Below are 27,282 nucleotides of genomic sequence, written 5' to 3'. Positions count from 1 at the left end.
ATGAGTCAGATACTTGCCCTATAAAGAATCTATTTTACAGTACTGTTGCGTGCTTTATTGTAAGTTCATCCTTTAAAATCTCCCTGCTCAGGGACACATGATCTTCCTTCACGAAACATTGTCCTTTAGCACTTGCAGTGCTTTTACATTCATTTTTGATATCCAGTTATATCATGGTTGAACAGCTGCAGGGTAGAGAAAACACGCCCGATTCTCTGAGTGTTTTAATGCTGGACCTTGTTTAGGAGCGGAGAAATCCCTCACCTCGCCCAAGGCCAAACAAAGCAATCAGACACCGAGGTAATTAAGCCACAGACTTTGCGAGGCCCCCAGGACCTCGTTCTCGCTCACCAGAGCAGGCTGCCTCACCGCTCCCATAGGACAGAAACAGTCAGAAGAACAAGCACAGAATAGTACTAAAACTAAGTATTTTGCCAGCAGTGTTTATAACACAGTAAGCAAGGTCCCAGCGCCTCCAGCTTGTTGTATCCAGCAGGCATGAAAATCTTGCTGCTAAGTTAGTAGCTGCAGCAGCTGGGTTCTCCTGCCCTCCCATATCCCTTACCTCAGGAAAGCAGCAACGCAGCCTGCAAGAACCAACCTGTGACCCTTTGCTAAAAATTCCCCGTGAATTACAGGGCAGGGAAATGGGCAGGCTCCGATTAAAACGCCCTCTTAAACGAGCGAGACAGTGACTGCGTCCCTGCTAAGATCAACAGCCGCAGGGCTGCCTCTCTGCAGGCTCAGGATCAAGCTAGATTCCCTCGCCTCGGGGCTGTGGCAGATCGCTGGGAGCGCTGCCCTTCCCGGGTAACTCCGGTGAGCAAGCGAGGCAGGCCTGTCTGACTAGGCTGCGGCTGAGGTGGCAGCAGAGCAAGGAAGTACAGTCATGTCTGGCCTTGCCTCACCTATGCCCTGCCTGGAGGAGCGAGGGAGAGAGAAAAGGAGCCGCACGCACACACACCGCGCGGGGAAATAAGGCAGGACCGCGCTTCCTTTCCGCTGCATTCCTCCCTCCGCCGCTGCATCCTGCCGCGGCGGCTGCTGGGCTCTGGGGGGACGTTGATGAGATTTTTGCGCAGCATTCCTGACGTTTCRCAGGACAGAGGCATGCTGAGGATGAGCTATCAGTCCAGCAGCTAACTAGAAACACATGGACCCAGCATGCCGCGGCTGCACAGGGGGAGCACAGGACACTGCCAGCTCAGCGCTCTGCAACGTCTCTGCCCTGTCCTCAGGTACACCCAACCATACCAAACCTGTCTCCTTCAGGCAGTCACCTGCATCAGTGACAAACTCCTGCTGATACCTTATGCTCCCCAAAAGTCACAGAGAACCCAGCTCGTGAGCCCCAGGAGACCAGGTGCTCTGAACATCAGCCCCTTCAGGCAGCCCTTGAAGCCCCCAAACTCCCTTCCTCAAGCAGCTCTCCCCACTTTGCTGCGATGAGCACCCCAGCATAACCAACCATGTTTACCTCAGCTGCAAAGACCCTGGCCAGTAACTGATGCCTCTCTGTTCACTTCACTTCCTTGCTATTGCCAACTGCTTTCTGGAACCCCCTTTCCTGCTGTGAGTCTCCTCAGCTCTCCAGAGAGCACATGGAAAGTGATGGAGGTTTAACTTGGACAGCAAGAAAAGCCACTAGAAACAAGAGGAGAAAAAAGCCACCTTAAATAAAGCACACTCATAAGCAATTGTAATTGTCACTAATGCATCCCCAGGTCTTAACTGGACCAGGACGTAAAGAAGCGGTGTTACTGTATTGTGGTTTTACAGCCTCACATTGGTGAGGTTTAGTCTTTTAAATGTGAACTGTGTCTACAATTGAAGCTAGACAAACTCTAATTAAAAAAAAACAGAACAAAAATGAGAACAACAATTAAAAAGGGATTAGCTATGATGCAAGTTAGCAAGATACGTGCATTCTCCTCTGCTGAGGAAAATAAATTCAGTCTGCAACTGTAAGACATCAGCTTGATTTCAGAACTACATAGTCTGCCAGCACAATAATCTGTCTTGACATTAAAAACTTGCTCAACAGAGAAACTTGCTCTGGCAGAAGGGACAAAAGGAACAGTCTCCAGAATCATGGAATGTTTTATTAGAAAAAAATTAAGCTTCTTCACTTAGGTTTTTTTTTTTTTCTTCCCCTTTCAGAAATAGGCAGTCCTTTCACCTCAGGGGCCCCTTGCTTTTCAGTATGTTCAACTGAAAAAGAGACAAGATTTTTACCCTTACAGTGTAACAAAACACACCTCCGATCCTCCAGTTCTTTTGAGGACAGCTCAGCTCCAATAGCATCAGTAGTAACAACATATTCTCTTATTTCTTAAGCMCTAGAAAAAACAGCAGCATAAAATTAATTGGATTAGCAGCCACGGAAGGATGTGGAGAGAAATCGTAATTACTATGACCGTTTGTAACCAGTTGCATGAATTTGCAAATCACTTTTCTCCTCCCTTCTCCCACTCATCCCTCAGTTTCTTCCAGACAAGGGAAGGAATGATTTGGGCCAGGTGGATACCAAAGCCATGTGGAGGAAGGTCCCCATCCTCCCCCGTCCCTCCCAAACCCCAGCAGGGAACAAAAGTCCAAATTTTGAAGGGTTACCTTGAGCAGAGGGGGCTCCCGCTCCAGTCAGGAAAGTGACAGAGTCATGAGCAAGCATATGATCAGACAAAACGGGGAACACGGCAACTACAGGAACGAGCACTTAGTGCCCAAACAAGGCAATGAGCCATTTGCCATTATCGCTGCTCTCAGAGAGGCCRAAGTTAGCTGCTTCTCTCCGCTTCCAAAACACACAAGGAGATAATTAACTTTAGATTTTCTTCCTAAAAGGTGGCCACTAAAATAGCTCCAGAAGAACAGGAGAGCTGCATCCAAGCCCCTGGGATTAATCGAACAAGAGGCAAATCTTACAACTGAGACAGACCCACAGCAGTTTCGACTTCCACAGAAAACAAGACTCCAAAGAATCCCAAGGTGTAAGGGGTTACAAATATTCAGACTTTATTATAAATAAGAAATACTGTTTTATACATAAAAACTGCAAGTGTTGCATTTTGTTCACCGCCCCAGACAGCAAGACCACAGATTAAGGCAAAAAGCTGAAGTGAAGGCACATACTGAGGGGGCCACAGTCAAGAATAAAGTGATGAAGGAACTGTCACACGTTCTCTGTGACATCCAGCACTCCATCAGCAGCTGTCTCATCATCACATTACGTAAAGAAATAACTGGACTTATACAATGAATAATGGCTGTAATGCAGTAGTGATTAAGAGATTGCTTATAAAGATTTTTTTTTTTATTTAAAAATAAAATTCTGTTAAAAACAGCTTAAGAAGACAAAAAATGGGGGAAAAAAAGCAGGAAACCTTAGGCCTGAGGTCAGCCAGGGCATGCGTGCATCTTTGCGTCTGCTCTTCCCACAGCCTTGGCAGAGAGGTGACATGGTTAGGAGACAGCCATGTGACCAGAGCAGCCAGCCAGGAAATACTGATGTGAAAGCCCCACGAGCGTGGGTGAGCACAGGTAAACTCTCCTCCAAGGGGGTTACTAAGCGTGGTCACAGGCAGGGGGAAGTCCCAAGTCAGGTTTTGGTAAACTGTAAGAAACTCTAGGAAAACGGGCACAAAAGAGATGCAGGTTTGCTGGAAACGCTCCCCTGCCTCTGTGCAGCAGCACTGTTTCTGAGGCTGCCTTAGGCTCCCACTAAGTTCTCATTCCTTGCACAGTGGTATTAAGAAGATCCCAAATTTGATTCTCAAATCGCCTGAACACTGGGTCTGTCCTCTAAATACGGCTCCTCACAGTCCAGCTGCAAACCCGCAGCCATTCCCCCGCTCCCAATACACCAGCGTAACGGCACTTCCGTACCGGAGACGCAAAGAGCCGGTTCCCACGAGCTCCGGGCTTCAGGGTCCGCCAGGCCTCCGGGGCCGGCTCTGGAAGGAAGGCCACGACGCGTCCCATCGCTYGACTGCGTAAACAGGCAAACTGGTTATTGCTAATACCACACAATACCGACACTAAGAACACGGGGGAGGAAAGGGAGCGGGAGCCCAGGCGGGGGAATACCTGGCTCTAAGGAATAACAGAGAGAAGCAATCTATGCTGCACGTGCTGGGATGCTTTCAGGGGAGAGCACGCAGAGGAGGACAGGCTGTGCCACTCTGGAAATATGGCTGAGTATATTTACACACACATACACGCACACAAAAGAGACTTCCTCACTCTATAATCATGATAAAAAAAACAAAACAAAAAAATCACATTCACACAAAAAATATAAATTTGAAATAATTAATAGCACCAGTGTGTGTCAGATAATAATTTCTTCCCCGCTACGCAAACGTACAAAGTTGCATAGTGTTTAAGTATAGATATATATTGGATCTCAAAGAGGAGAGAGATGGGGATGTCCRGCTGGAACTAATGAGGAAACTGCAGAGGACGCTCCCTTCTCAGATGAGGGTTAAAGGGAGGAGTGAAAGCTTCCCCACCACTCCATCCCAACAAGACAGATTAAGTAGCTGGGAACAGAAGACACTAACTGGAGAGGAACTCTACAGGGGAGGCAGTAGTAGCGAGGTGAAGTACTGTGAGTGCAGAATTGCCCCCAGAGCGAGGCCTGAACTCTCTGTGCTGCAGTATTTTAAGATGACCAAGTGATCTGCAGGTAAAAAGAAAGGAGGGCACTAGTAAACTTTGGCTCTTTCCATCAGGTTAAAAATGGACAAAAGGCAAGATGAATATCAAAATATAAAAATGCTACTATCCTCCTCCAGGAAGAAGATGGGGAGAAAGACCTCTTCATTTACATCTTCAAACCCTCTTTTTCCCACCCAAAGACATTCAACTTAAAGTTCAGACCAGCTGTCAGAGCTCTCTGGGTGGCAGCTTTCTCTCTTTTTTTTTTAAGCAAGACTTTTGCTGCTAAAAAAAAAATAGAATTAAAAGGAAAAAAAAAATCTGTCAATTAGACATTTCTATCCTAAAAAGATCCTCTGGTAATTCCATAGCAACATCTACAGATGGGAACTCAGCTGATCACTTCCAGACTCCTCAGCCTGGGCTACCTGACAGGTAGCTGCTTACAGACTGGATACAACGCTTCTGCTCCACAGGCCAAGAGTGGTGCTGGCAAGTCCTATCACTCCACTGTTATCCCATCTTCCCAAAACGCTCCTCTCAGAGGCCGCGTTTTTCTCAGAGCAATGCAYCATTATAGAAAGCATTTCAGAAAGAGGCTTAGAACAGCTTGCAAAAGGCTACCAATGCTTTTGATTGGCCACTAGTTAACAAAAAAAATTCACAGGGTTAGAAGTTGGGGAAAGGGATCTGAATGAGTGCAGCTATACTGGCCATTACAGTAATACTTTGGTAGCCAACCCCCTTCCTTCACAGAAACAGAGAGCTCTGGGACCAAGGATTTTACAGTTGAGGGGAGAAGAGAGGAGAGAAAGTAGAGTTAGTTTTGCCTTGCTGTATACAGCTCACATGGTTATTTCTGAACTATAGTATAAAGAGTCCAGAAGATCTTTCATCTTTGTGCTAATCAAAGGGAAACTGTGTCTGAGAAAGGGGCAAAGGCGGAGTGCTCAGGAAGACAATTTATATAAAAAAACCCTTTGATGCCCAAAGACGGATATTTAATTTGCTTCTCTTAAAACTTTTCAACTTATCCTGATTTGGAAAGAAAACAGCGACTGCGAGCAGCAAAGAGTTGGGGGTCTGAAGAAGGTAATGTGTGTGTTAAGGCACTCCATAGCCAAACAATTGCTCCACCAGTCACTGGGGGAATCCCCCCCACCCCCAGTGCACCCTTAGGGTTTCTCAATGGACGGGGTGTTAAAACAGCCAGAYGGCAAGGTCTTCTTGATGTCTTCCAGGTTGCTAATGTCTTTCAGGATTTCCTCAATGTCCCTGTTGTAGGCCTGTATGGCATCATCTTGCTTCCTGGCTTCTCCCTCAAGGAAAGACACTTTCTGGTCCAGGTCGCTATCTTTCATCTGATCTTTGGCACTGTTCAGGGTACCCTCAATCTCATTCAGTTTGTTCAAGTCCACTGTCTCCAGTTGCCCTGAGAAGACAGAATTAAAAAGTGAAGTCCATTAAAAAGTCTTTGACACACTGTTTTCAGGTGTTTATACAGAGCCCAAATTATGGACAAGTGAGCTGAGATCTTCAATAGACCATCCTTGCATTAAAAACCAGGACCAATTGAATGGGYGATACCTTCAGTACCTCAACAACGGTCTTAAAGCTCGCTGTGCAATGTGCAATCTGATTCCTAGCACAACAACTGCAGGGAAGCAATCATGCTAAGCCAGTTGCAGCCACTTTCATGTCAAGCAGCAAGAAAATACTCCAAGGCATGGGTATTCAGAAACTAAGYAAGGGCAGGAGTGCAGCAGCCTTACCTAGCTGATCCAGAAGGTCGTTAATGACAGCAAGCAAGCTATTTACAGAGTTCTTTGCTTTTCTTGCATTGTCTTCTGCCTCCTGGGCAGCCTGCGAGGCCTAAAAGGTAAAAAATATTGACAGCATGATAAACGCAGTAGGGATTATGAAAGCCTTGCCCCTCCTCTTCACATATCTGCCAAATCAGTGACATCTCATACATCCCTGGTTCCTCTCTATGATAATACTCCTGCGCTGAGATCTCTGTCACAGGTCTGGTGAAGACAGACAACTTGCAAATAATGAGTTTTCTATAAGGAGAAATGTGATTCCATGATAGCTGGGCAGGATTTTGCAGAATATCAAGACAGAATCACTGCAGCTACAATCAGGTTTTGGTTCAGAGAAGAGGAAAGTGTTAAGAAAACTGGCTCTCAAAGGCCAGCAGTGAACCTATGCTAACGCTATTAGAGGAACTCCTTTTCTAGTCTCATGCTTTCCATCCCACTTAAAACCTGGAAGAGACAGAATGGTCACTGGAACCAGTGTTGTCTTTGCAAGAGGGCAGCAGGAAATAAAAAAACTTCATCTTCAGGATGGTAGGGAGACAGCACCTTCTCACTACTGCAGTCAGCTGCCAGGATCACGTACCATGCCTGCCATCATCATATCCTGATCAGCATCATCCTGTTTCCTCTTCAGCTCTTTTTCTGCATCTTGCAGTTGCTTCATCATGTCATCCACTTCTCTGGCCAGTCCCGTCACATCAGAGAAAGTCTTGTCGGCTTCAGCTTTGGTAGCAGCAGCATTCTACAGCCAACACAGAGGAGAGGATCAAAGAGGGTGGAGAAGGTGCAGAACATGCTTCAACCCTTTTCATCGTAATGCATCAATTTCTTATCACGCCACATTTTGCATTCCCTGATGGGATATAAAGTTCAAACACAATGCAACAACAGTAGGCTTCACAACAGCTCAGCAGGAAGAATGTATATGCGCGCAYCAGGAATAGAGGAATTTGCCCAATTAAATGCCAACACCTCAGGAGGGCTGATTCCAGAGCTGCAAGTGACTCACCTTCTGAACAGAGCTGGCAATTTTTTCAGCATCACCTGCTTTAACCTTGGCTTCTCGGGCATCAGCAGCAGCATTGCCCAGTGCCAGCTCTGCCTGGCGTGTCTTATTGTTGGCTTCAGCAATGGTCTGGGTAATGGCAGGAATCTTCTTCAGTGCCTCCTCAGCTGCTGTTTTGTTATCGTTCACACGTTTATCAAAATCTGGAAAAGGGCAAAACAATTTCACCACTTGCTTCAGAAGAGGCTTGGGATGCTTCTCTGACAAAGCTACCCAGGCTATGCTACCCTGAAATTAGAGKGAAGGAAAGCAAACTAGGATATGGGAGTGCTGTTACATTTGTTATCTTAATAATTGTCAAGGTAGGATTAATGTCAGCATATATGGAAAGTTCACCATGCAGTAAAGGCAATGATCACRCATGGCATCCTGCAAAAAACCAGCAGCAGTAGCTGCTGAACAGGAAGGCTTGCAGCTCTCCCTATTACATGTCCTCCAATGCTAAATATGGAAGTTGCACAAAAAGTATATTTCTGGTCACTGAAAGGATTTCTGCTTTTTTCTTAAAAAAATTTTTATATATATATATATAAAAAAAAATAAAAAACCAAAAAACCAAAACCAAACCCACACACATAACCTTCCACACCCTACCCCCAAAAAAAGACACACAAGAAGAAACCATCCAACACTTAACTATTGGCAATAGCATGAGCCATTAGTCAAAATGCCCTACTGGAAAGTGACCTGTCAAACTCAAGGATTCACTGCAAGCGCTTTCCCTTTACCTTTCAGGTTGCTGAGAATGGTATTGGCCTCCTCTAACGTGCCGTTTCCCTTCCGAGCAGCTTCTTCAGCCAGAGCTTTTGCTGCATCAGCTCGAGCCAGGAGCTGATCTGCAGTCTAGAAAGAAGTGACATACATCAACATATTCTTATCCTCTAAGGAATGACCATCTAGGCATATCAAAATGCATCACCTGAACAGCCTGAAACACCAATGCAATACAGAACAGTGCTCATCCTCAAGTTGGTGGCAATACTTCCTCTGAAACCATGCAAGTTTGGCTCCTTTAGGAACACTGCCCTGAATACAAACAAGACAGCACACCTAGCAAACATCCCCAACTCCATAACACAGCCTCAATGCCACTGTTTTTACCAGCTTTTCGCATCTCCTTTCCAGGACCTACTTTTCAATATTCTCATAAGTAATAAGCAGYGCTAAGACTGGATAAGACCGAATCTTTTGTATCTGATCGGTTACTTGCTTTCCTTTGTTTTTTCCAGGGAACAAAAGCCTGCACACAACACAACTGACCTGCTGTTCTGTCTTCCCTTTCTCCAAGAGGTTCTTTACTTCCAGCTCCTTTCCTTTCATGTCTTCTCTCAAGTCCTCATAATCCTTTAGCTTCCTTGCAATTAGCTGATCCAACTCCTCCGCTTCCTTCTTGATCTTGTTTGCTTCATTCTGCATATGGAGATCAGAAACAAAGGCAGATTTTCTGAACATTAAGAACATTAAAGAATTTCTGAACAGGTGGCAAACCACTGTGTAGTTTCTCACATTCAAAACAGGCAGCAGCTATTTTAAGTTCCCTTCTCTTATGCCTAGAATTGCAACCCTGCATCATGGATGCCTTCAAAGCCCTGAATACCACCTGGGTCAGTAAAAGGATGGAGGATGGAAGCATCTTTGTGCATATGAAAATCTACTCTACTGTTGTGAGTAAAGGAGTGGGAACAAATCTGCAGTCTTTAGACGGAACTGAAATTCTTGCACTTCTCAGTTCCAGCCAAGATGTTTGATAAATAACATCTGACTTTGTTTTCCCTCCTTCAGAGACTGGGGGGTGGGTAGGTAGGTAAAAGCTGAAGGACACAAGCGTGTGTTGTGTGTATACTGACAGAAGTTCCCCAGATGATTCTTAAGCAGAGAAACATTAGCAAAGTACAGACAACATTGTCAGTGACTTAATGCTTGCCATCACTATCTTTGGGACATGCTATGCATCATGCTTCACTCAATTACCTCTAGCCCTGTGGAATCCACAGTAGGCAGACTGGTGAGATTAGCGTAGATCTGCAAGGCCTTGTTCCCAGCTTCCTCTGCTTCTGCAAGCACTTTGTTTGCCTGTTTCTCTAGATCGCGAGAAATGTTTCTTGCTTGATTATACCTAAAAAAAAGAAAAAAGGAAAAAAAAATAAACAAACCACTGATTCTTTTTCTGTAGAACTAAACATACTAACTAGGTAAAAAGGCTAAAACCCTGAAAGACAACTCTTCTGAAACCCAAAGCATTAATGTTACAAAAGACATCTCAACTCTCTCCTCTATTCTAAATCCTGGAAATAAAACCTGTTTTGTTACTGACTCACTTCTGGTTGAGCTCATCAATGTCATTTGCAGTTTGGTTCTCTCCAGCCAGGGTCTTCAACAGCAGTTGATATGCTTCTGTGGAAGTATCATTTGCTGCCTTGGCTATGCGCACAATCTCATCAGCTTCTTGTTTGTGCCTGGTAAACATCACAAAAGAAAAATAATCCCATTAAAATTATCAACTAGCAGTTTCTATTCTCAATTCCAAGATTTTGTTTTCTCCTACTTTTTCCTTTCTTTACCCAGATTTTTGCAGCTAAAATATTTACAACGAGAGATGTTATTTGAGACAGTCTCTGCAACCAAGGACATCACTACTCCAGCAGTGCCCACAGTATCGGCAAGGCACTGCTATGGTTTTACACGTCTCTAGTTCAGAGGTCTAGTGTTTGCCCTAATTCTTACTGATGTACAGCTGCACACCCCAGGCCACTACACCTCCTCTACAGCAATGGAATGTCATTAGAAATAATGCCAAAGTTTCCTATTCATCCAAAGAAAATGTGTTTCATATCAAGCAAATCAAATTGCACTTCCCTTTTCCAGGGAAAAACAGGGCCTTGATGTGGGCTATGAATATCACATCTTGCCACAGCCTACCGTTCAGCCAGTTTACGGGCCTCTTCTGCCAGAAGAGTCATGTTGTTAGGGTCACCACTTGATTCCGGCGGTGTAATGGACTGGACGGAAAACAAACAAAAAACCACACCAAGACATTTCTTAACACTGCTCTTTCATCTTTTATTCATCAACAATTTAAATATTCATTGTCATAATCTAAATGTTTAGAGAGGTATCTAACATACTTTTCACTTCTCCATACAATTTGTCTTAGGCCCATGTAGTTGCCRCCAGTTACCCCTTACAACCAAATATTTGCTATCTATTTAGGGTTTTTTAACTAGATTTCTTTGAGCAGTGGCTAAGATTAAAAAAAAAGAAAAAAGAAAAAGACCATGCAACCATCTGTCCTCCTCAAACTAATCCTCCATGATCTTGGGTGGGAGAAAACATATTTCCACAGCAAACTTGTTTCAAGAGAGAGCRCACACACATAAACACAAGGAAGCATATGCAGGGAGCACAGAAAACAGGTTTTCTCCCAGAAAGGGAAGACACTATGCTATCGCGTCAGACGTCCCCACCACACTCACCACGTTGTCAGCTGCCATCTTTGCCTTCTCAAGCAGAGTGGAAGCTAATCCGATCAGGTCCTCCGTGTCCTCCACCCGCTCCCGGGCTTGCTCCGCCAGGCTCTCCGTCTCCCGCACCGTGTTCTGGATGTTCTGCAGCCTGCTGAGCTGACTCACTAGTGTGCTGTTGATGTCTTTGAGACGGTCCATGAGGCCCTGATCTACATCTGAAACATATGACAGAAAATGGAGGAAGCAGAGTTGATTACAGCAGGAAGAGAAGTTACAGCAGCAGCTTACCACTGCAGGCAACATGTCGGTAGGTTAATCCCCTATTGAAAGGGGACTAGCAAAATCATTTAATAAGTTGGTCAGCTAGCTTGAGATCAAAGTCATCATCAGAATGTGCACAAAACATAAGAAATGAAAAGTCATTAACTACTAAGAGGACAATCTTGATGGGTGTTTTAACGGACATCGAGACGCTGATGGGGGATTTTGTGCGCAGAATCATGTTTTGCCTCTATCACTGATTTAAAAAAAAAAAAAAAAGGCAGAGCTCTCAAGAGGTGTGAGACATCTCCTTTCCTAATTCTCTTTAGCTCTACTCCTACGGGGTAAGCAGAGATGAGAAACAGCAGGCTGTATGTTACCCTCCCCTTTGGGCTACTCCCTCGAGCCACCCACTGCTTCCACAGGCTGCATATAGAGCAGCTACTAGATCTATATAACAGCGAACTTACCACCAACGCCTCCCCAAACCAAAGGGATGAGAAAAGCTGGCAAAACAGAGGACCCAGCCTTGGTTCTTCAGTCTGTAGGACATCTGAGCTGTCAAACTTCCCAAAATTCTAGACCACCAGGTAACTCCCCATAACATTGCCTTAATAATGGAGCCATAAAGCATGAGTCTTATAACCAGAGCAGAAGTACTATTTTTTTTAAGTGTGAAAATTATTAACAGCTGATATACAAGCAGAAGTCTGCATGCCCCCAAAATTAAGATTTTCACAAGCATGATGTCTTGACTTTGCAGCACATCCTATGTGTTGAATGTGAACATTTAACACATTTAAAAAAACACATTAAAACTACATATCAACTAGGAAAACAAACAGATGCTCCAGGTGCACACAGCTTCCCATTAGTGTAGTTTTTGCATTTAACTTGCCTTTTATTCAGCAAAAAGGTGAAGATTAAAAAATAAAAATAAAAAACAGAAAACCCACCCACAAAATCTGATCCATTCCCTCACCTTTCTACCAATACTACCCTCCTACCCACTATATAAGATATTCTCTAAGCATGGGTGCCAAGCAGGCAGCATAAAGCTACCCCAGCTAAAACTGAGCATTTCCCTAATCATTCATATCAGCGGAAATCTTCCCAAGCAAGTATCTGATGGGCATATGAGACCCGGGTGGATGTTAAACGCATGCTTTGTGCTGGCTCAGCCTGTCACCCCGAACTACTCCATACAGCCCTGGCACTCTGAAGCCCCGAACCCACGCAGGGTGAGAGGTACACAGGAGCATGCACCGGCTCTTCAGACATCAAATCCAATCACCCATGACCGATCTGTTCAGCCTCCACTAGTACATGCGGCTGATGCATTTATCCCGTCTGCTCGCCTAGGAGATGCAGTCCTACTCCGGCACACCTGCTTATATTTACATACAGCTTGATCAGCTCCAGCAGTACAGTATAAGCAGGCATGAAGCCATCTGTCCTTCCAAAATACCTGCTAGCAGCAAACCCTACAGTTCAGCTTCCCTGGAAACATGAGCAGCAAGGGCAGGTCAGACCTGATCTCTCTTCCCTACGCCGACCTCCCACAAAGAAGAGTCAGGCTCTCGTTACCACAGTGCTCCAYGAGCGGGGATCAGGTTAGCACTAGGATGTAGACCGTGGCTCTGTTCCTCGGGGCACAGCAGAGCTTTTTCCCCGTTTCCCGCAAAGGGGACGGGTTTTTCCGAAGYGGTGTCAAATCAGTGAACAAACTCCCAGAGGAGCAGTGAGCRACCACCTTTTACTGCAAAACCAAAGGAGTCGTCTTCAACTCGCTCTTCTCCAGAACACTTACACATTGAAAAGAAAAAAAAAAAAACCCAAACCCTAACTACAAAACACTTCACGCTACTTAATGCCCTGTTCAGACATCCTATGGTAAAAGGTGACAGCAGAAGAATCTCTCTGAAGCAGTTTAACAAGAAAAATCACTCGTCTTTGCGCTATGATCAGCAGCTGAAATGGATAGCCACAAGGCACCACAATAGCACTTTTCAGAACATTACAAATTATATGGTGGGATAATTAAGCTTGCCAGCAGGTTTTTGAAGTTTTCATTCTGATCACTGATTATATCCCAACAAGAAACACTTTATCCCAAGATTTCTGAAAAAGTTCATAAGCAGCTTAAGCTGCATTTGTTACTGGTCAAAGCTGCAAAAGCACACAGAGACACATCTGTCTGTGTACTATAAAAGTCTTCAGCTTGCTTATACAATGGTTATACAGAGAATTAGTAAAAAAAAACTCCTTTGCATCTGGAGAAGAGGATAACAAAAACCACTGTCCTCTCCATACAGAGMTAGAGGCAGATCTTTAGTTTGCTTATATTAGAGACCACTGAGGAGAACATCAAGGGAAAAACACAACCATCATTGTTTCGATAATAATGTGTAATGTCTCAGWGGTATTTGAGATATCTGTCTGTCCTGATGCACAGTACAGGCTTGAAGTAAAAAGCTCTGCATCCTGAGGGAGCAGGAACATCAAGTAAAGAGCTAATTTCATGTCATTCCACATCTGATCGCTTCAACTTACCTTTGCTCTTTTGTGCTTCTTGGAGCAATTCCATAACATCTCTTTCTGCCTGCTTTAATCTCGCTTCAAAGGCCTCATCAGTTACAGTTTCTTCTCCTGTACCAAGATTTGCTATAAGATTTTCTAGCTCCTGCAGCCTCTCTCGCTGTTCTGCCACCTATGTGAGAAGGATGGAGAACAGATATGGGGCAAAGTGCATTAAAGCTTTCTGCTTGCAGCAGGTGTCACTCAGACACTACGAAAAAGTCCCTGTATGAGCAGGTATAGCGTGGACCCACCTCTTACCAGAGTCTGATATCAACAGCGAGAAGTATCAGAATCACATGCTGCTGTTTTCCATCGACTGCGGTGGTAAMAGCAGGAGACAAACAAATGCTCGCATTCATGGTCTTACCTTGTCTTTCACTAGTCTGTAACACGCAGGACATTCTTGACAGCCTGGCCACGACCGATTGTAGAAATAGTTCTCTTCACACTGGTCACAGCGGTTCCCCACAAAGCCTTCCTTACACTCGCAGCGACCGTTCTCCCTGCACTGCAGGGAGTGCGAACCTTCAGGATCACAGTCACACGCTGCAGGAGAGTTAAACTTCAGTCAAACCAGAGGAGCTGCAGAAATACCCTAACCTGCAGGTCATTCTGTGTAAAAGCACTGGGACACCGACACAAGGCTGCAGTCTTACTCCTGATCCGCCTGCTTCCACACACAGCGGCACATGCTTTCTAGTTAGACAGGATATTCGTTTCATGTTAGACAGCATTAGCAGTCTTGCTGTTGCCTTTCTATCCATTTAATTGTAACAAGCTGCAATGAATTTTTCTGCTCTTTGAGGGCAATGATATCAGAAATAAGATTTGGACAACATTGGTTTTGTATCATGTTTACAAGCTATTACTCCTCAAGACTGAGTCTCTAAATTAAGGCCATTTCCAGAGTAAACATATAGAAATTTAAGAGCAGAAAACAGGACTGTTCCGGGACAAGATTCAGAGCAAATATTTACACCAAAGAGAAGCAGATACCTAATAAGTCAACGCAATCAGAGTTCTTCCCATCTCTAATTAAAAAAAAACAGAAACAAAAAACTTGTGAATTAACCAAAAGGATAAGCTATTGCACAGAGACCGTACTTCACTGTTCAGGGTGCGGATACAGAAACGCTAACTTGTGTTGCGATGAACAGAGGGGTAGGGAAGCAAGAAAGTACTTTCTCAGAAACAGAGGAAAGGAAAGGCTGGTTGTGCAAAGTCCCTCTCGGCTGCCTCGTTCCAGCACCTCAGACTTACGTTTACAGCCTTCGTGGCCGAATCCAAAGTGGTTGACCTCGCATCTGTCGCAGCGCTGGCCCGTGATGCCGGGCTGGCACTCGCACTGCCCTGTTCGTATGTCACACTGGCCGTCGGTGGAACCCAGCGCGTGGCAGTCGCACCTAGGGAAGGGAGCCACACGTCACAGGGCAACGCACGCAGGAGGCAGGTGTGCAGCACCGCTCAAAGAGCCCTCGTGAGCAAAGCCAAAATTTTCCATGCAAAGCAAGCGTCACTCTCCTTGCTCTACTGATGCAGAAGGCAAGGCACAGAGCCTCTGAACTGCACAAGGTCACTTGGTGTCTGAACTAAAAATGGAATCCAAGAGCCCCTGCTACCAACCATCAAGCAATCACATGATACTTTTCTATTTAAAACCCAGATTTAAAGCTATTTATATATTAGGCTTTTTGTACATCCATCGTAGCTGTTCCTTAACTCCTGTTCTTCCCCACCCTGAGCAGCATCCATGAGGAGTACCACTAACTTAAGACAAACACTTGTGCAAAAGCATTAAGAGGAAAACATTTCCTGCATCTGCTGAGGGCAGATCCTCCAAACCACGCTCTTTGCCCCAAGCCGAGGCGGACATTACCTCTCACAGCCCCGTCCGCTCTGGAGGTTATAAAAGCCAGGCTCGCAGGCGCTGCAGTCCCTCTCCGTGACGTGCGAGAGGCACTCACACTGCCCAGTCACTTGATTGCAACTTGTCTGCTGATTCACCGTGCCGTAGGGGTTACAATGGCAAGCTGCRAGAAAAGCGATGGGGAAACGCACATAAAATTAGAAGCCCCTTGTGTTGTTAGCACTTGACTAACCAGAATCCCCTAAACAGGCCTCAGAGTATGTGAATCCAAACCCAACTGCAGCCCAGCCCCTACATCGCAATATTTTCGTTTTGATGGCAATAAGTATGCTACAACCACAAGCATTTTAGCCATCTAYAACCGCCAAACCGTAACAAACCATTCGTTGTTCCTGATGCACCTGAACACAGCAACAAAACATGACCTTTTTCCTAACACATCGTCGCAAAAAAGCGGCTCTGTGGGACAAAAACAATTCTTAGACTTGAGAGGAAATGGCTCTTACCTCTGCACTTGTCTGCGGGGTTGGGGGCCAAGGGGTTCCCAAAGAAGCCATCTTTGCAGCGGTCACAGTAGAAGCCAGCTGTGTTGTAGATGCACTTCAGGCATTCACCCGTGTGGCGGTTACAGTTGCCCACGGCATTGGGATCGATGTTATCATTGCACTGGCAGAGACGACAAGGCCTCACAGCACCATTTTCACCCAGCGGGTCTCCGAAATAGGCATCATCGCACAACTCGCATCTTTTACCTGAGATATGACAAAGACACATGTTACAGCATAAAGCCCTTTGCGACAGTCTCTCTTGACTCCCTTTACAGCCCTTTCTGAACAGGGAAACTCTTGGGCATATTTCTGTTTTAGCTTTGTGATGGGAACAGAAAGGTGCATGGGACTACAGACGAATTCCTCCCAATATTTAGAGCTGAGACTGCTTTTGCATCGTCAGACTGTGAACTGGAACTTTGGCCATTATGAAATACTTCAGCTCCTCCTTTCCCTCCCTCCCAAGCCTTCCAACCATCCAGAGCAAATCCTATCTGTTGCAATTTGTTGTTAATTTAAAAGTCAAAGCAGGCAGACAGAACTCCACGAGGCGTTACAGCTACTGAAGCCATATTGCTGACAAGATAGCCAAACAATCCCATATGGGAGCCTGACGACCTGCCAAATCCTCCTTGGGCAGGCACCAAAGCATTTAGTTCAGCAGTTTTCTAACTCTGTGCCTCTCCATAATAACTGGTGACCTTCACCCATTCCACCTCTTAAGAGCCTTTTACGGGAGAAGTACGGAAAGCTTATTGAAGATATGACCTTCGCAGGCAAGTTCCCAGGACTCGGCTTTGGTTCACAAAGCAACTGCACACAAGGAAATTCCCACAAGCTGCTCTGGGGATGACACACTTTTGTGCCTGATGCAGGACTTGTCCTAAGCACTTAAAGCATTTACAGGTATTCTGTACTTTGGACTCCTTCATGCCAAGCATAAATCCAGCAGAAAAGCCTGGAAGCTGCCAAGCATTTTAAGTCTTATTTGCTGGTTGCAGGCAAAACAAAAGGCTCTTTTTAACAATTCGGGCATTTGCCCAGACTGCATAGTTTATCATTAAGAAAAAAGATCATTCAGTACCTGTTCACACACTTTTCTATGAAACTGTTGCGAGTATGAATTTGGTCTTGTATTTTCTGATCAGTATTCATGAGGCACCGCAGCCTTCTTCCTTTTTCTAGGGAGGACGTTGGCCCTCCCACAGCAAGCACTCCGCAATGCCTGTCAGCCTGGCAAAGGGGAGGCGCATCTTCTATTTTTATTTCAGTCTGAGCCGCCCTCCTAGCTGTTTCAGATATATCCTATTTTCTGTCCTACCCCACCCAGCACCAGACAATGAACAGAGCTGTATTAGAAGTTATCGTGGTTCACATACATAGCACAGAAATTTTCAGACTATGCAAAGAAAAAAAACTTTGTTACCCTTTCCTCCTTGAGAGCAGAGCATAAAGAACACAAGTAACCCTGAGCCTCACACGTGCTAGAAAAATCAGGCTGGGAAAGGGAGAAGCGAGTGGGACCTGAATCAGAAGACACAGCAGCTTTCAGTACCACTCACAGCAGTTCAGAGAAGCAGAACTGGTAGAAGCAGCATTTCCACAGGCCGGAGGGATGTAGAAAAAAGCCCTTCTGAATAAGGAACGCACCTGTAGTACCGGCCGGGCAGTTGGTGCACACAACCTCCCTTGTGCGGGGCACGATGGCACAGCTCGAGCTGCCTGGACACGGACAGGGCTGGCAATCCGAGGCAGTGCCTGCCGTTGCATCTCCGTAATATCCATCGCTGCACTTCTCGCAGTGAGAGCCTGCTGTGTTATCCCTGCAATTGCACGCGCCTAGAATAGAGAGGTACAGTCACTGTCTTCATCCGACACGGAGCGGGAAGCAGCCCTGTCATTCCCCGTTCTGCCAACCCTTCTTACCTGTCTCTGGCTCACAGGTCTCACTGTGGCCATTGCAGGTACAAGGCACGCAGGGACTGTACGGCCCGAGGCCAGGCGTCTCTCTCCGGTAACCAGAGGAGCAGCGCTCACAAAACTGCCCCTCATATCCTGCTGGACAGGTGCAGCTCTCCACCCAGGCTGCAGGCGAGCCGGGCCCCGGGCGCGCGCTCGTGATAGTAACATCGTCCAGGTGGCCAGCACCTGGAAGGGATGGAGGCGGGAAATGCTTTGTAACCACACAGGCCCTTATCGCTGTTTCACCTAACACAACTGAACTGTGTAAGAGACAAACATGTTTGCAGTTGATATGGAAGATCAAGAAGCAAAATTCTCCAAGAAAGTTTAGACAGATAAGAAAAGATGCAATATAGCTTACAAAGGGTAAGGACAGGGCAAGAAAGAACAACAATTCCTTCGCACAAGGGAAGACAGCAAGCAGAGAGAGCAGCTTACCAAAGATGCTCCATAAAATACAGAGGAGGAGGCTGAGAACAGAACGTGTGAGAGTAAGTATTGTCAGTTAAAATACATTACATTTTGCATGCATACGTTTTCTATTTCCAAATGAAATGCCAAAAATAATCCATGTTTTTCTAGGGAAGACAGGCTAACTCTCCTGCAATTTTATTACATCTTCTCTGATATAGCTTCTGTACACCGTGCCTCAARGCAAACTCTTCAGGCCCCCCCCCCAACTGTCCCTTTCTTTGGCATTGCACAGCTACCCTTCCTCCTCCAAGCCCTTCCCCTCGAGCAGAATTGTGTCTGGATGCAAAATAGCTGGTGTTTACATTACCGGAGGATGTTTGTGTCAGTGCAGTTGCTCTAGAGCACCGAACAGAACCTCAGCTCTGCATATCGGTGGCAGCTGCAACGCTCAGGAGACGGCTTGCTCCACACACATCTTCCCCATTTCCTAACCCTACATTCCTCTCCTATAAACAAACTCCACTTAAAATACTCGTAGCTTCCCTGTCTTCCTTAGGTGCAAATTCATTCTTTTGTGTCTACTTATTTTGTTCAGAAAATCCTTCTTCACACAGTGTCCATGGACACAGATACTTCTGCCCCTCATTAGTGCCTGATTTTCATAAATCCTCATTATAGGACAACTTTCAATGAAGTTCTGCACACGCAGTGCTTTCAGGACCTGGTCCTTCCCAATTGTAATGTCAAGAGGCAACAGAGGGGAGACAGCTGTTCCATGTGCAGCAGAAATAGAGATCAAATGTTTTGAAGATTCCCTACATCTCTCCTACCATTTCCTTCAGAACTCTGGATTCTGCATTTCTACAGATCTGGAAGTGACTGGCTATGGAACACAGCAAAGAATCATATCCGCTCCAAAGAGAAATATCAGTAGGTGATGAAAGCTTAGCTGCAAGACTCTCAAAGGTAGCAAATTTTTCCACTCCTCCTCCCCAAAAGGCCCAGAAGAAGTTGTTAGGCAGGAAGGCCAGGTGAAAAGCAACTGGCATGGACTTGGTCAAACAATTTGCTATAGCTATTTATGACCAGGTCCTACAATAAAACAACTCTGAAGCACTGGACAGACAGGTCTCCTCCTCTCCTCTCTCCATAGGTTTGCGATGCTCTACTCAGCAACTTACTTCTCTCACTGTATGTCCCACGAATCTTGATAGAGGTCAAATTGTGAAGCAGCTTCTGGAACTCAAATGCAGTAAGAGTAGGCCTCCACGGGTAATCTGTGGCCTCATGGAGCCTATGGAGAAGAGCCATGCATTATTTTCAAAGCTTTCACATGCTAACAGCTGTGCCCATTGAAAACAACGGTATGCTATTACAACATACTTTGCATGTGATTATGCAATGCTACTAAATAGCAAGCTTCAAATTAATCTGATAAGACTGCTCTTTTGAGCTAAAATTAATGCTACTTGTTTTCTTAAGAGCTTGGAGGCCAGGGTGTATCACAGGCTAGATTCCAGCTGCTGCAATTCTTCCCTTTCTATCACAGCGCTTGGAAAGTCCTCTCACCTGAAAGCATACGTCAGCATGTTCTCACTGGGGTAGGAGTTGCCCTGAGCAATGAGAGGCACTGACACTCTCAGCCCAGCTCCTTCCAGCACCAGGTCCTCTGCAGAGAGACGAGTGTCCCGTCTGTCAACCCGAAAGGAAAAGGTCAGGTTTTGACCATAACTCAGAACTTGGTTGCCCAAGAACTTGCCTGAAACAGAAGCAAACCCTTGCAATTAGGAGACAGAACTGAAGGGTTACAAACAACAACATTAAAAATCTCACTTCTTGAATGACCTACGTGGTGCAACAAAATACATGGGGAAATAGCTGTCTGAGATAACAGAGATATCCTGGGTCTCTGCACTCCACTGGAGCAAGACTTCCGAGCCATCGCGTTGCTCAGCATGCCACTCATCCTCTCCTGAAAAATCAAACATGCAAAAATCACCACTCTTGGAACATGCATCTTTGCACAGACTACTCACGTCATACTGCACACTGCTTATATAAAACGAATCTGTTTTATACACTGGCACTGACTTTAGAGAGCTTGTACCGCAACTGTGCAAAAGAGCAAGGACAGCAAACATCAACTGCCCAATTTAAGCACATAACTGGAGTGCTCATTTGAACCCTATAAATTTTAAAGACTGTAACAACTACTCTCTTGGAATTTTGATTTCTGCTCTTCTGGAGTTTTGATTTCTAAAGAGCTTAAAAAGGGATGGTAAAACCAGAAAACACCTAGGACTTGATGAAGTTTCTCAACCCTTAGTCGAGAAGTTTCAGCCTTCATAAAAACTGCTTTCCAGCGGAATTTTATTTAAACAGATTTCTTTTCAAGCTACACAGAATTGAAGCATTCTTACATAAGAAAACATAAAACTGACTGCATGGAAAAGAGAATTTTGCTCAGTTTGCAGATCCAGAAATAACTGATGTTTTTATCCAGAGCCATGTAACTCAAAATCTAAAACAATTATAATCCTTCTCAATCATAAATTCCTGATTTGGTTCTAAAATTGAGGAAATGTCCCCTTCCCAGCACTTTTTTTTTTTTCTTAAAGGGTTTACAGCTGCAATACCCCCTTGCAACTGCACTATGTAGACACAATGTGCAATGGATGCCTGAGGTCAAACCCGTGAACTCAATCTTCCCTAAGTGGATAAATATGCTGAAGACCGGGAAGCTCCTCTTAATTTCAATAACTCCTCAGCACTTCTGAAAAAGACATCCTGTACCTGGCTACTCAAAGTTTGAAGTGCTACACAAGGAGAAAGGAACAGAAGGCTTTTGCTTATAACATGAGTCTACAGCCCAGTTTAAGATACAAAGGAAGGCTCAATTTTACCAAACTGGAAGTTGGAAGTGATGCTGTAGATACTGTAGCCAATGGCATTGGTGCAGACGGAAGAGTGTCCAAAACAGAAGCAGGGAGTACAGCCTCTTGGATTTGACGGATCCAGATTGAAAAATCCAGGTTTGCATCTGGAGATGTAAAGGAAAAAAGTTCRTTTCCAGGCTGCTGCCTGCATGTTTCTCAGTCTTCAAACAAAGCCATAGGAAGAGAAACTCACCTCTCACAGTTGAATCCTTCAACATTGTCCTTGCAAGTACATCGTCCTGTTTCAATGTTGCAGTCATCTGTGCTGCCRGCAGGATTGCAAGAACAGGGCCTGAAAAAGCCAGGAGAAAAGACAATTCATTAAGAACCACACAGAAAACTTACAGGAAGAAAGTTTCTCCTTTAGAGCCTAGTTTCTTTGTCCCAGAGCAGCAGTCCCTCTTACCTGCACCCGGCCTCAGAGAGGGAGTGAAATCCTGGCTGGCACCGGTCACATTTATCACCCATCACTCCAGGCTTGCAGCTGCATCGGCCATAGCCATCACACTGCGTGCTGAGGGAGCCTGTGGGGAAAGGAAGAACAGGCACCTTAACAGAGCCACGGGACTCTACTAGCCTGTCATTTTTCAGCTTTATGAAAAGGGCAAGGCACGCAGGAAGAGAAAGTCTGAAATGTAGCTTCAAGGTTACAAATAACCACTTACCTAAAGACTATTCTATTTCACATAAAGCCCTGTAGATATTTTCCCCTAACAGTTCTGGAGAGATGAATCATATCACAGGATGGTTGAGGCTGGAAGGGACCTTTACAGATCACCCAGTCCAACCCCCCTGCTCAAGCAGGGTCACCTGGAGCAGGCTGCCTAGGACCATGTCCAGACAGCTTTTGAATATATCCAAGGATGGAGACTCCACAAGCTCTCTGGGAAGCCTGTTCATGTCTAGTCTTCCACGGTGAAATTATTTAGTTTTAAGTATTCTTACCAACTACCCTTTTTATATATAAATAGAACTTTAACTTTTAATTGCATTCTCTTCCTTATTCCTGTTTTGTTCTATTACCTTTGCATGTCTTCTAGTTCCCCCCCCCAACATACCCTTTCTGAGACCATCTTCTGTAGGTCCCTTGTGTTCTCCATACTCACCGTCTCCCATTTGCCAGTGGGTATTCTGATCCCTCCCTTTCATACTCCAATTTTCTCCCTTGATTTCCATGTTGGATTTAAAGACTAAACAGTCTCCTCTGAGGGAGAGGCTGTGTGTTCCGCTATTAATCCTAATAAGCTCTATGGCAAAACTCTAATTTTTGGCAGGGCATTTTCCTCTAAAGTAGTATTCTATTCAAGTGGACTTGCACAAAAAAAAAAAAAAAAGAAAAAAAGAAAAAAAGAAAAGAAAAGAAAAGAAGCAAGTTTATTTAATCCATGGCAGATAGAATGTTTTCTCCCAGGCACTGATTCAGCTAGCAGCCCAGAAATTGGCAGCACTGCAAGAGTTAATTACCAAGAGAAAAGCATATTAAAATACAGGAATAGGTTTTTTTTTTCCACTTCAGTCCACTTAAAAGATTACAGCAAAGTGAAAAGTTATAAGAGGATTAGGGCAGACAGTATTATTATGACAGAAGAACTCACAAAACCTTTACCATATACAGACAAAGTTCAAATCCCCTTTGCTGTCCAACTTATGATTATTTAGGAAAAAACAGTACTCCGATAAAAATATCAACTTAAACCAACCCATGAGCTTCAAATACACACTGGATACCAGTGTGCCACAGGTTACAAGCTGATGTTTAAGTTATAAAGCCCTTTGAAATTTGCCCCTAAATACCTGAGAAATCTTCTCTCCTCCTTTGCCTCTTCCCACCCACTTTCCTGACCGCCTCAGCTGACACCAACAGTCAGCACAAATGCATCTTAAAATAAGGTCCAACGAGAGAATCCGGGAAAGTGGACAGAGGAAGAAAGAGGCCTTTCTTGGTCAAAAACTTCACAACTGTAGAACTCCCTTCCCAAATTAGATAGGAGATATATTATGCCAGACCTCTCAGTGGCTGCTTTTAGGGCATGCTGCAAGCAATTATTTATTCCAGTTACTCTATTTTGGAAACTCACATCATATCTTACTGTTACCCTTTTGCATGCTTCATTCTTATTTGTTGCGAGACTGATGTAGTTATGGGATCACTCTATACAAGTCAAGTGCTTCCCTTGACTACAAAAGACTTGTTCTAATGCCAGATTTTTTAAAGGAATTTAAGCTACACATTCTGACTTGACTTTGGTTCCCCCCTCCCTTCTCTTTTAAAGTTTCACTGGTTTATATTTATGTTCTTAGATACAAAGTAGGAAAGACTGATGCTGCTGTAGTTCACTACAGTTCTTTAGTACAAACCATTTCCAGAAACATGCACTCATGTCATCTCGTTTACTGAGAGTTTAAATAAGATCTCCAGTGTTGCGTGTGTCTGGGTAACAGATACGCAGGGTGAAAAACCTATTCCAGAACACATCTGAAGTAGTAAATGCTGCAGAGGTAAACTATCTGCCTCATGAACTTCATTTTACTCACCCGCAGCAGACTTTGGGATAACTATAACCAAAATACAATCCAATAAACGTTTCGGGGGGGGGGGGGGGTCCTACACCGTAGTTTCAAGTCAGTTGCATAACAGAGAAGGGCTATTTTTTGTGCATGGAAGTTTAAAAGCAGAAAATTTTGCTATTACTGCTTACCCACTGGATTGCAATTACACGGCAGACATCCCTCCTCACTTCCAACGTGATAGAAGTTTTCCCTGCACCTTTCACAGTTGGCCCCGTCAGTGTTATGCAGGCAGCCTACGCAGTGACCACCGTGGCCTGTTGAGCGGTACAGCTCAGGGTCGAAGTAACACTCCTGCGACCTCCCATTGCAGTTACAGGCTGTGGGGAGGGAAAAAAAACATACACAGCTACTGTCAGTTTACAGCATATGAAGTTCTCCTACCCCTGACAATCACAAAACCTATTAGACAAACTTCAGCCATAAGTTGTACAGGACTTGGCATAAGAACATCTGACTATTCTGAGAGTGACACCCAGAACCCCTTAAGGCATCTGTGCAAGGAGGGAAAAGGGAAAAGACACATGGCTTCACGGTGGTTGGATGTGAAGAGGAGGGAGCACTTCCAATGATGAGAYAGGCTCGAACAACGAAGCCAGTCTACATAACCTCCTCCTGCCGTGCCGATCAGCAGCACAGCTTCAAGCGTTTCAACTCCTTTCCTCCACAAGGCAAGGGGAGCAAGCCTGGTGACACCAGTTTTCCTGGAGACCACCGACAGGTACTTCAGGAAGAAAACCAGCATTTTCTGCTCTGCTCCTCTGCCAGTGGGGGTGTGGTTTCCAGCCTTCCCACCGCCCTCCCACACAGTAACGCTCATCTCGGTCATGCAAACACGTATGAGAAGATAACGGTGAGAGGTGCCTCCCTGCCGCATGTTGTGAGAAAAGTCTCTCCTCTGAACACAGACAGACTACAAATTCCTGCTGTCTAGGAAGCAGGAGAGAACAAGACACAGGTTTCACTGGTCTGTCAAGTGAAGCCACGGGCCTTGACCAGACAGCTGGGACCTATCAGTACACATAAAGGTCAGACAGGAAGAAAACTCTGTCTGAAAAAGCTTCCCTGTAAAGTAAACTACCAGGAGTTGTGGTCTGTAACACAAGATCAAGCAAAAAAACCTGGCGTTCAGTTGTAGATATATGCATTCAAAGCCCAGAACTGTTGCAATAGTCTCAAAATTACATGAAATAATTGTAAAAAGCAATAATCTCAAGTGCAAGAGGAAGTCTCTGGATACTGGATCAGCTTTTTAAAAGAACAATCATACCACAGCATATCAAATTCAATTTTTTTTTCCTATGGGTCCTATAAAGGACAAGTCCATATATTTCTATTGCACATCTCTTTCCTAAGGCTTGCTCCCTTCCTTCTCTAGGAAGGAGACACCCCTACTTAGAGGTCTATGAAAAAGCTCCATCAGGAGAGGAACGGAATTACTAGCAACCCCATGAAATATCTTTGCTGATAAGCACCAGAACTTGTGCTTCGGTTTTATCTTTTGCCTAGGTCTCCAGTTTGCCACCTTATAACCTGTAGCAAGTTGAGTGCGTGTGCTCTGGACGCCCTATGACATACTTGTATGAAACTGCAGAGGTCTGAGTGCATTACCCACGTGGTATGTTCCAGCCCCACATTTATAGATCTAACGTTACGTTTCCAGGAATCAGGCTACCCTTTGCCTTCAGCAGAAGTCAACAGTCCGTATCATTTATTAAGAATTAAAGGCACCTTTTCCCTGGTCTTCCTAGAAGATAGCGCATAAGTCTGTTAGCACAGACATCATGGTGAACCGTTAAGAGCGTCACACACCTTCCAAGCGTCTACAGACCAGAACCCCCATGACAAACCCAAAACAATACTCCTAGAAATATCTGGATGTGCTCAGAACAGCAAATAATGAAATGGACTTTACTCTCTTTTCACATCAGATTATACTCTGAGGCAAAAACCTGAGTTCATTGAGAGTGCCTTATTTGTGCAGTTCCCTCAGGAGGATCTGTATGCCTCCCATTACGCAGTAACAGAAACAGCCTATCTGCAATCACTAGCTTCATCACCGAACAAGACACACACACTATTCAAATGACAGATAAAATATACCATCTGGTTATTTCAGTTATAGCTCTGCCTCAAAGGAAGACTTTTGTCCTCTTCCTCTGACAGTGTGGACAGATCTTTGATAGAAATTATTACGTTATTCAAACTCATACTTAAGGCATTCCATAACTTGACATGTGTCCAGATGCTGTGAGGGGGTTTAAAGGAGTCTTCGTGACTTGGGAGCACAAATCCTACAGTTGGTCTATTGAATATGTACTCCCAAGTCACTGGGAAAATTGCATTCAACACACTTAACACTTGCTAACTGCAGCTGAGACTTAAAACAATGCAGGGTTGGCTTTTGGATGTCAGAGGCAGGGGAACAAATCCGTGAGAGATTTTCCTGTCAGACGTGGTCACGTACGCAAACACTCATTGGCGCTCTCTGCTGTTGCTCTCCTCCATGGACGATCATTGAAGAAAGGAAGACACTTTTCACAGTCCTCCCCAAACGTGTTGTGTTTGCAGTTGCACGCCAGCTTCCCAAACTCATTCCTCACGCACTCACTTGCGTGACCGTTACATTTGCATCTGTTTAACAGAAGAAAGGAAGAGTCGTTTAAACTCCAGAGATCCAGGTCATTCGCAGAGCAATCCAGAAAAGAAGAAAGCTCAGACCTGAAGATACGACACATGGAAACAAAGCAAATTTGAAGGTAAAAAATGATAATGCAACCGCTATGAAACCAATAGGTTTAACATGATGAAGGCAGGCCTCTGAAAGTGCAAGAAGGTTAATCCCCAACTCCTCTAGAGTTAAGTGTCACTATAACAGCAGAGTAAGCCRAGCACGAGAAGCAAAAATTTTGTTGGCTTTAGACTAGCATATTCTCCACAGCTTATCTCTCATGAGAGTCCAGGAAAAGATACACATGTTGGCTTTGTGCTGCTGTCAYAAGAAATTAAATAGCCCAGTTAAATCCTCCCTCCCCTGGCAAAACAGGTAAGGGCCACAACCCATTTCAAAGCACGAGTCACACTGGGAAAACCAAAGGGGTCGAGATAGATAAGTATGGGCACTGGACCACCACAGA

The 27,282-nt window shown here is 44.8% G+C and overlaps 1 protein-coding gene across 1 annotated transcript in view; it reads right to left on the bottom strand.

The window, feature by feature from the left end:
- Positions 1-4,386: 4,386 nt before the first annotated feature.
- The window catches only part of LAMC1 (laminin subunit gamma 1), a 98,459-nt gene continuing 75,563 nt past the window's right edge, over positions 4,387-27,282 (bottom strand). The window contains exons 6-30 of the mRNA XM_026062702.1: positions 26,613-26,779; positions 24,277-24,465; positions 21,984-22,101; positions 21,771-21,869; positions 21,545-21,681; positions 20,491-20,613; positions 20,211-20,400; positions 19,823-19,935; positions 18,192-18,413; positions 17,916-18,104; positions 16,224-16,469; positions 15,727-15,880; positions 15,111-15,253; positions 14,218-14,396; positions 13,824-13,980; positions 11,019-11,224; positions 10,465-10,544; positions 9,864-10,001; positions 9,517-9,661; positions 8,806-8,955; positions 8,274-8,388; positions 7,489-7,688; positions 7,063-7,221; positions 6,432-6,531; positions 4,387-6,091 (exon numbers count right to left, since the gene is read on the bottom strand). Of these exons, the coding sequence (XP_025918487.1) occupies positions 5,835-6,091; positions 6,432-6,531; positions 7,063-7,221; positions 7,489-7,688; positions 8,274-8,388; positions 8,806-8,955; positions 9,517-9,661; positions 9,864-10,001; positions 10,465-10,544; positions 11,019-11,224; positions 13,824-13,980; positions 14,218-14,396; positions 15,111-15,253; positions 15,727-15,880; positions 16,224-16,469; positions 17,916-18,104; positions 18,192-18,413; positions 19,823-19,935; positions 20,211-20,400; positions 20,491-20,613; positions 21,545-21,681; positions 21,771-21,869; positions 21,984-22,101; positions 24,277-24,465; positions 26,613-26,779 (3,976 nt within the window). The 3' untranslated portion in view covers positions 4,387-5,834. The remainder of the gene's footprint in view (positions 6,092-6,431; positions 6,532-7,062; positions 7,222-7,488; positions 7,689-8,273; positions 8,389-8,805; positions 8,956-9,516; positions 9,662-9,863; positions 10,002-10,464; positions 10,545-11,018; positions 11,225-13,823; positions 13,981-14,217; positions 14,397-15,110; positions 15,254-15,726; positions 15,881-16,223; positions 16,470-17,915; positions 18,105-18,191; positions 18,414-19,822; positions 19,936-20,210; positions 20,401-20,490; positions 20,614-21,544; positions 21,682-21,770; positions 21,870-21,983; positions 22,102-24,276; positions 24,466-26,612; positions 26,780-27,282) is intronic.

The sequence above is a fragment of the Apteryx rowi genome, unplaced genomic scaffold (assembly GCF_003343035.1).
Source record: "Apteryx rowi isolate R43461 unplaced genomic scaffold, aptRow1 scaffold_100, whole genome shotgun sequence".
NCBI classification, from domain to species: domain Eukaryota; kingdom Metazoa; phylum Chordata; class Aves; order Apterygiformes; family Apterygidae; genus Apteryx; species Apteryx rowi.
Note: the sequence above shows the minus strand (reverse complement) of the source record. Positions and strands in the feature narration are given on the sequence as shown.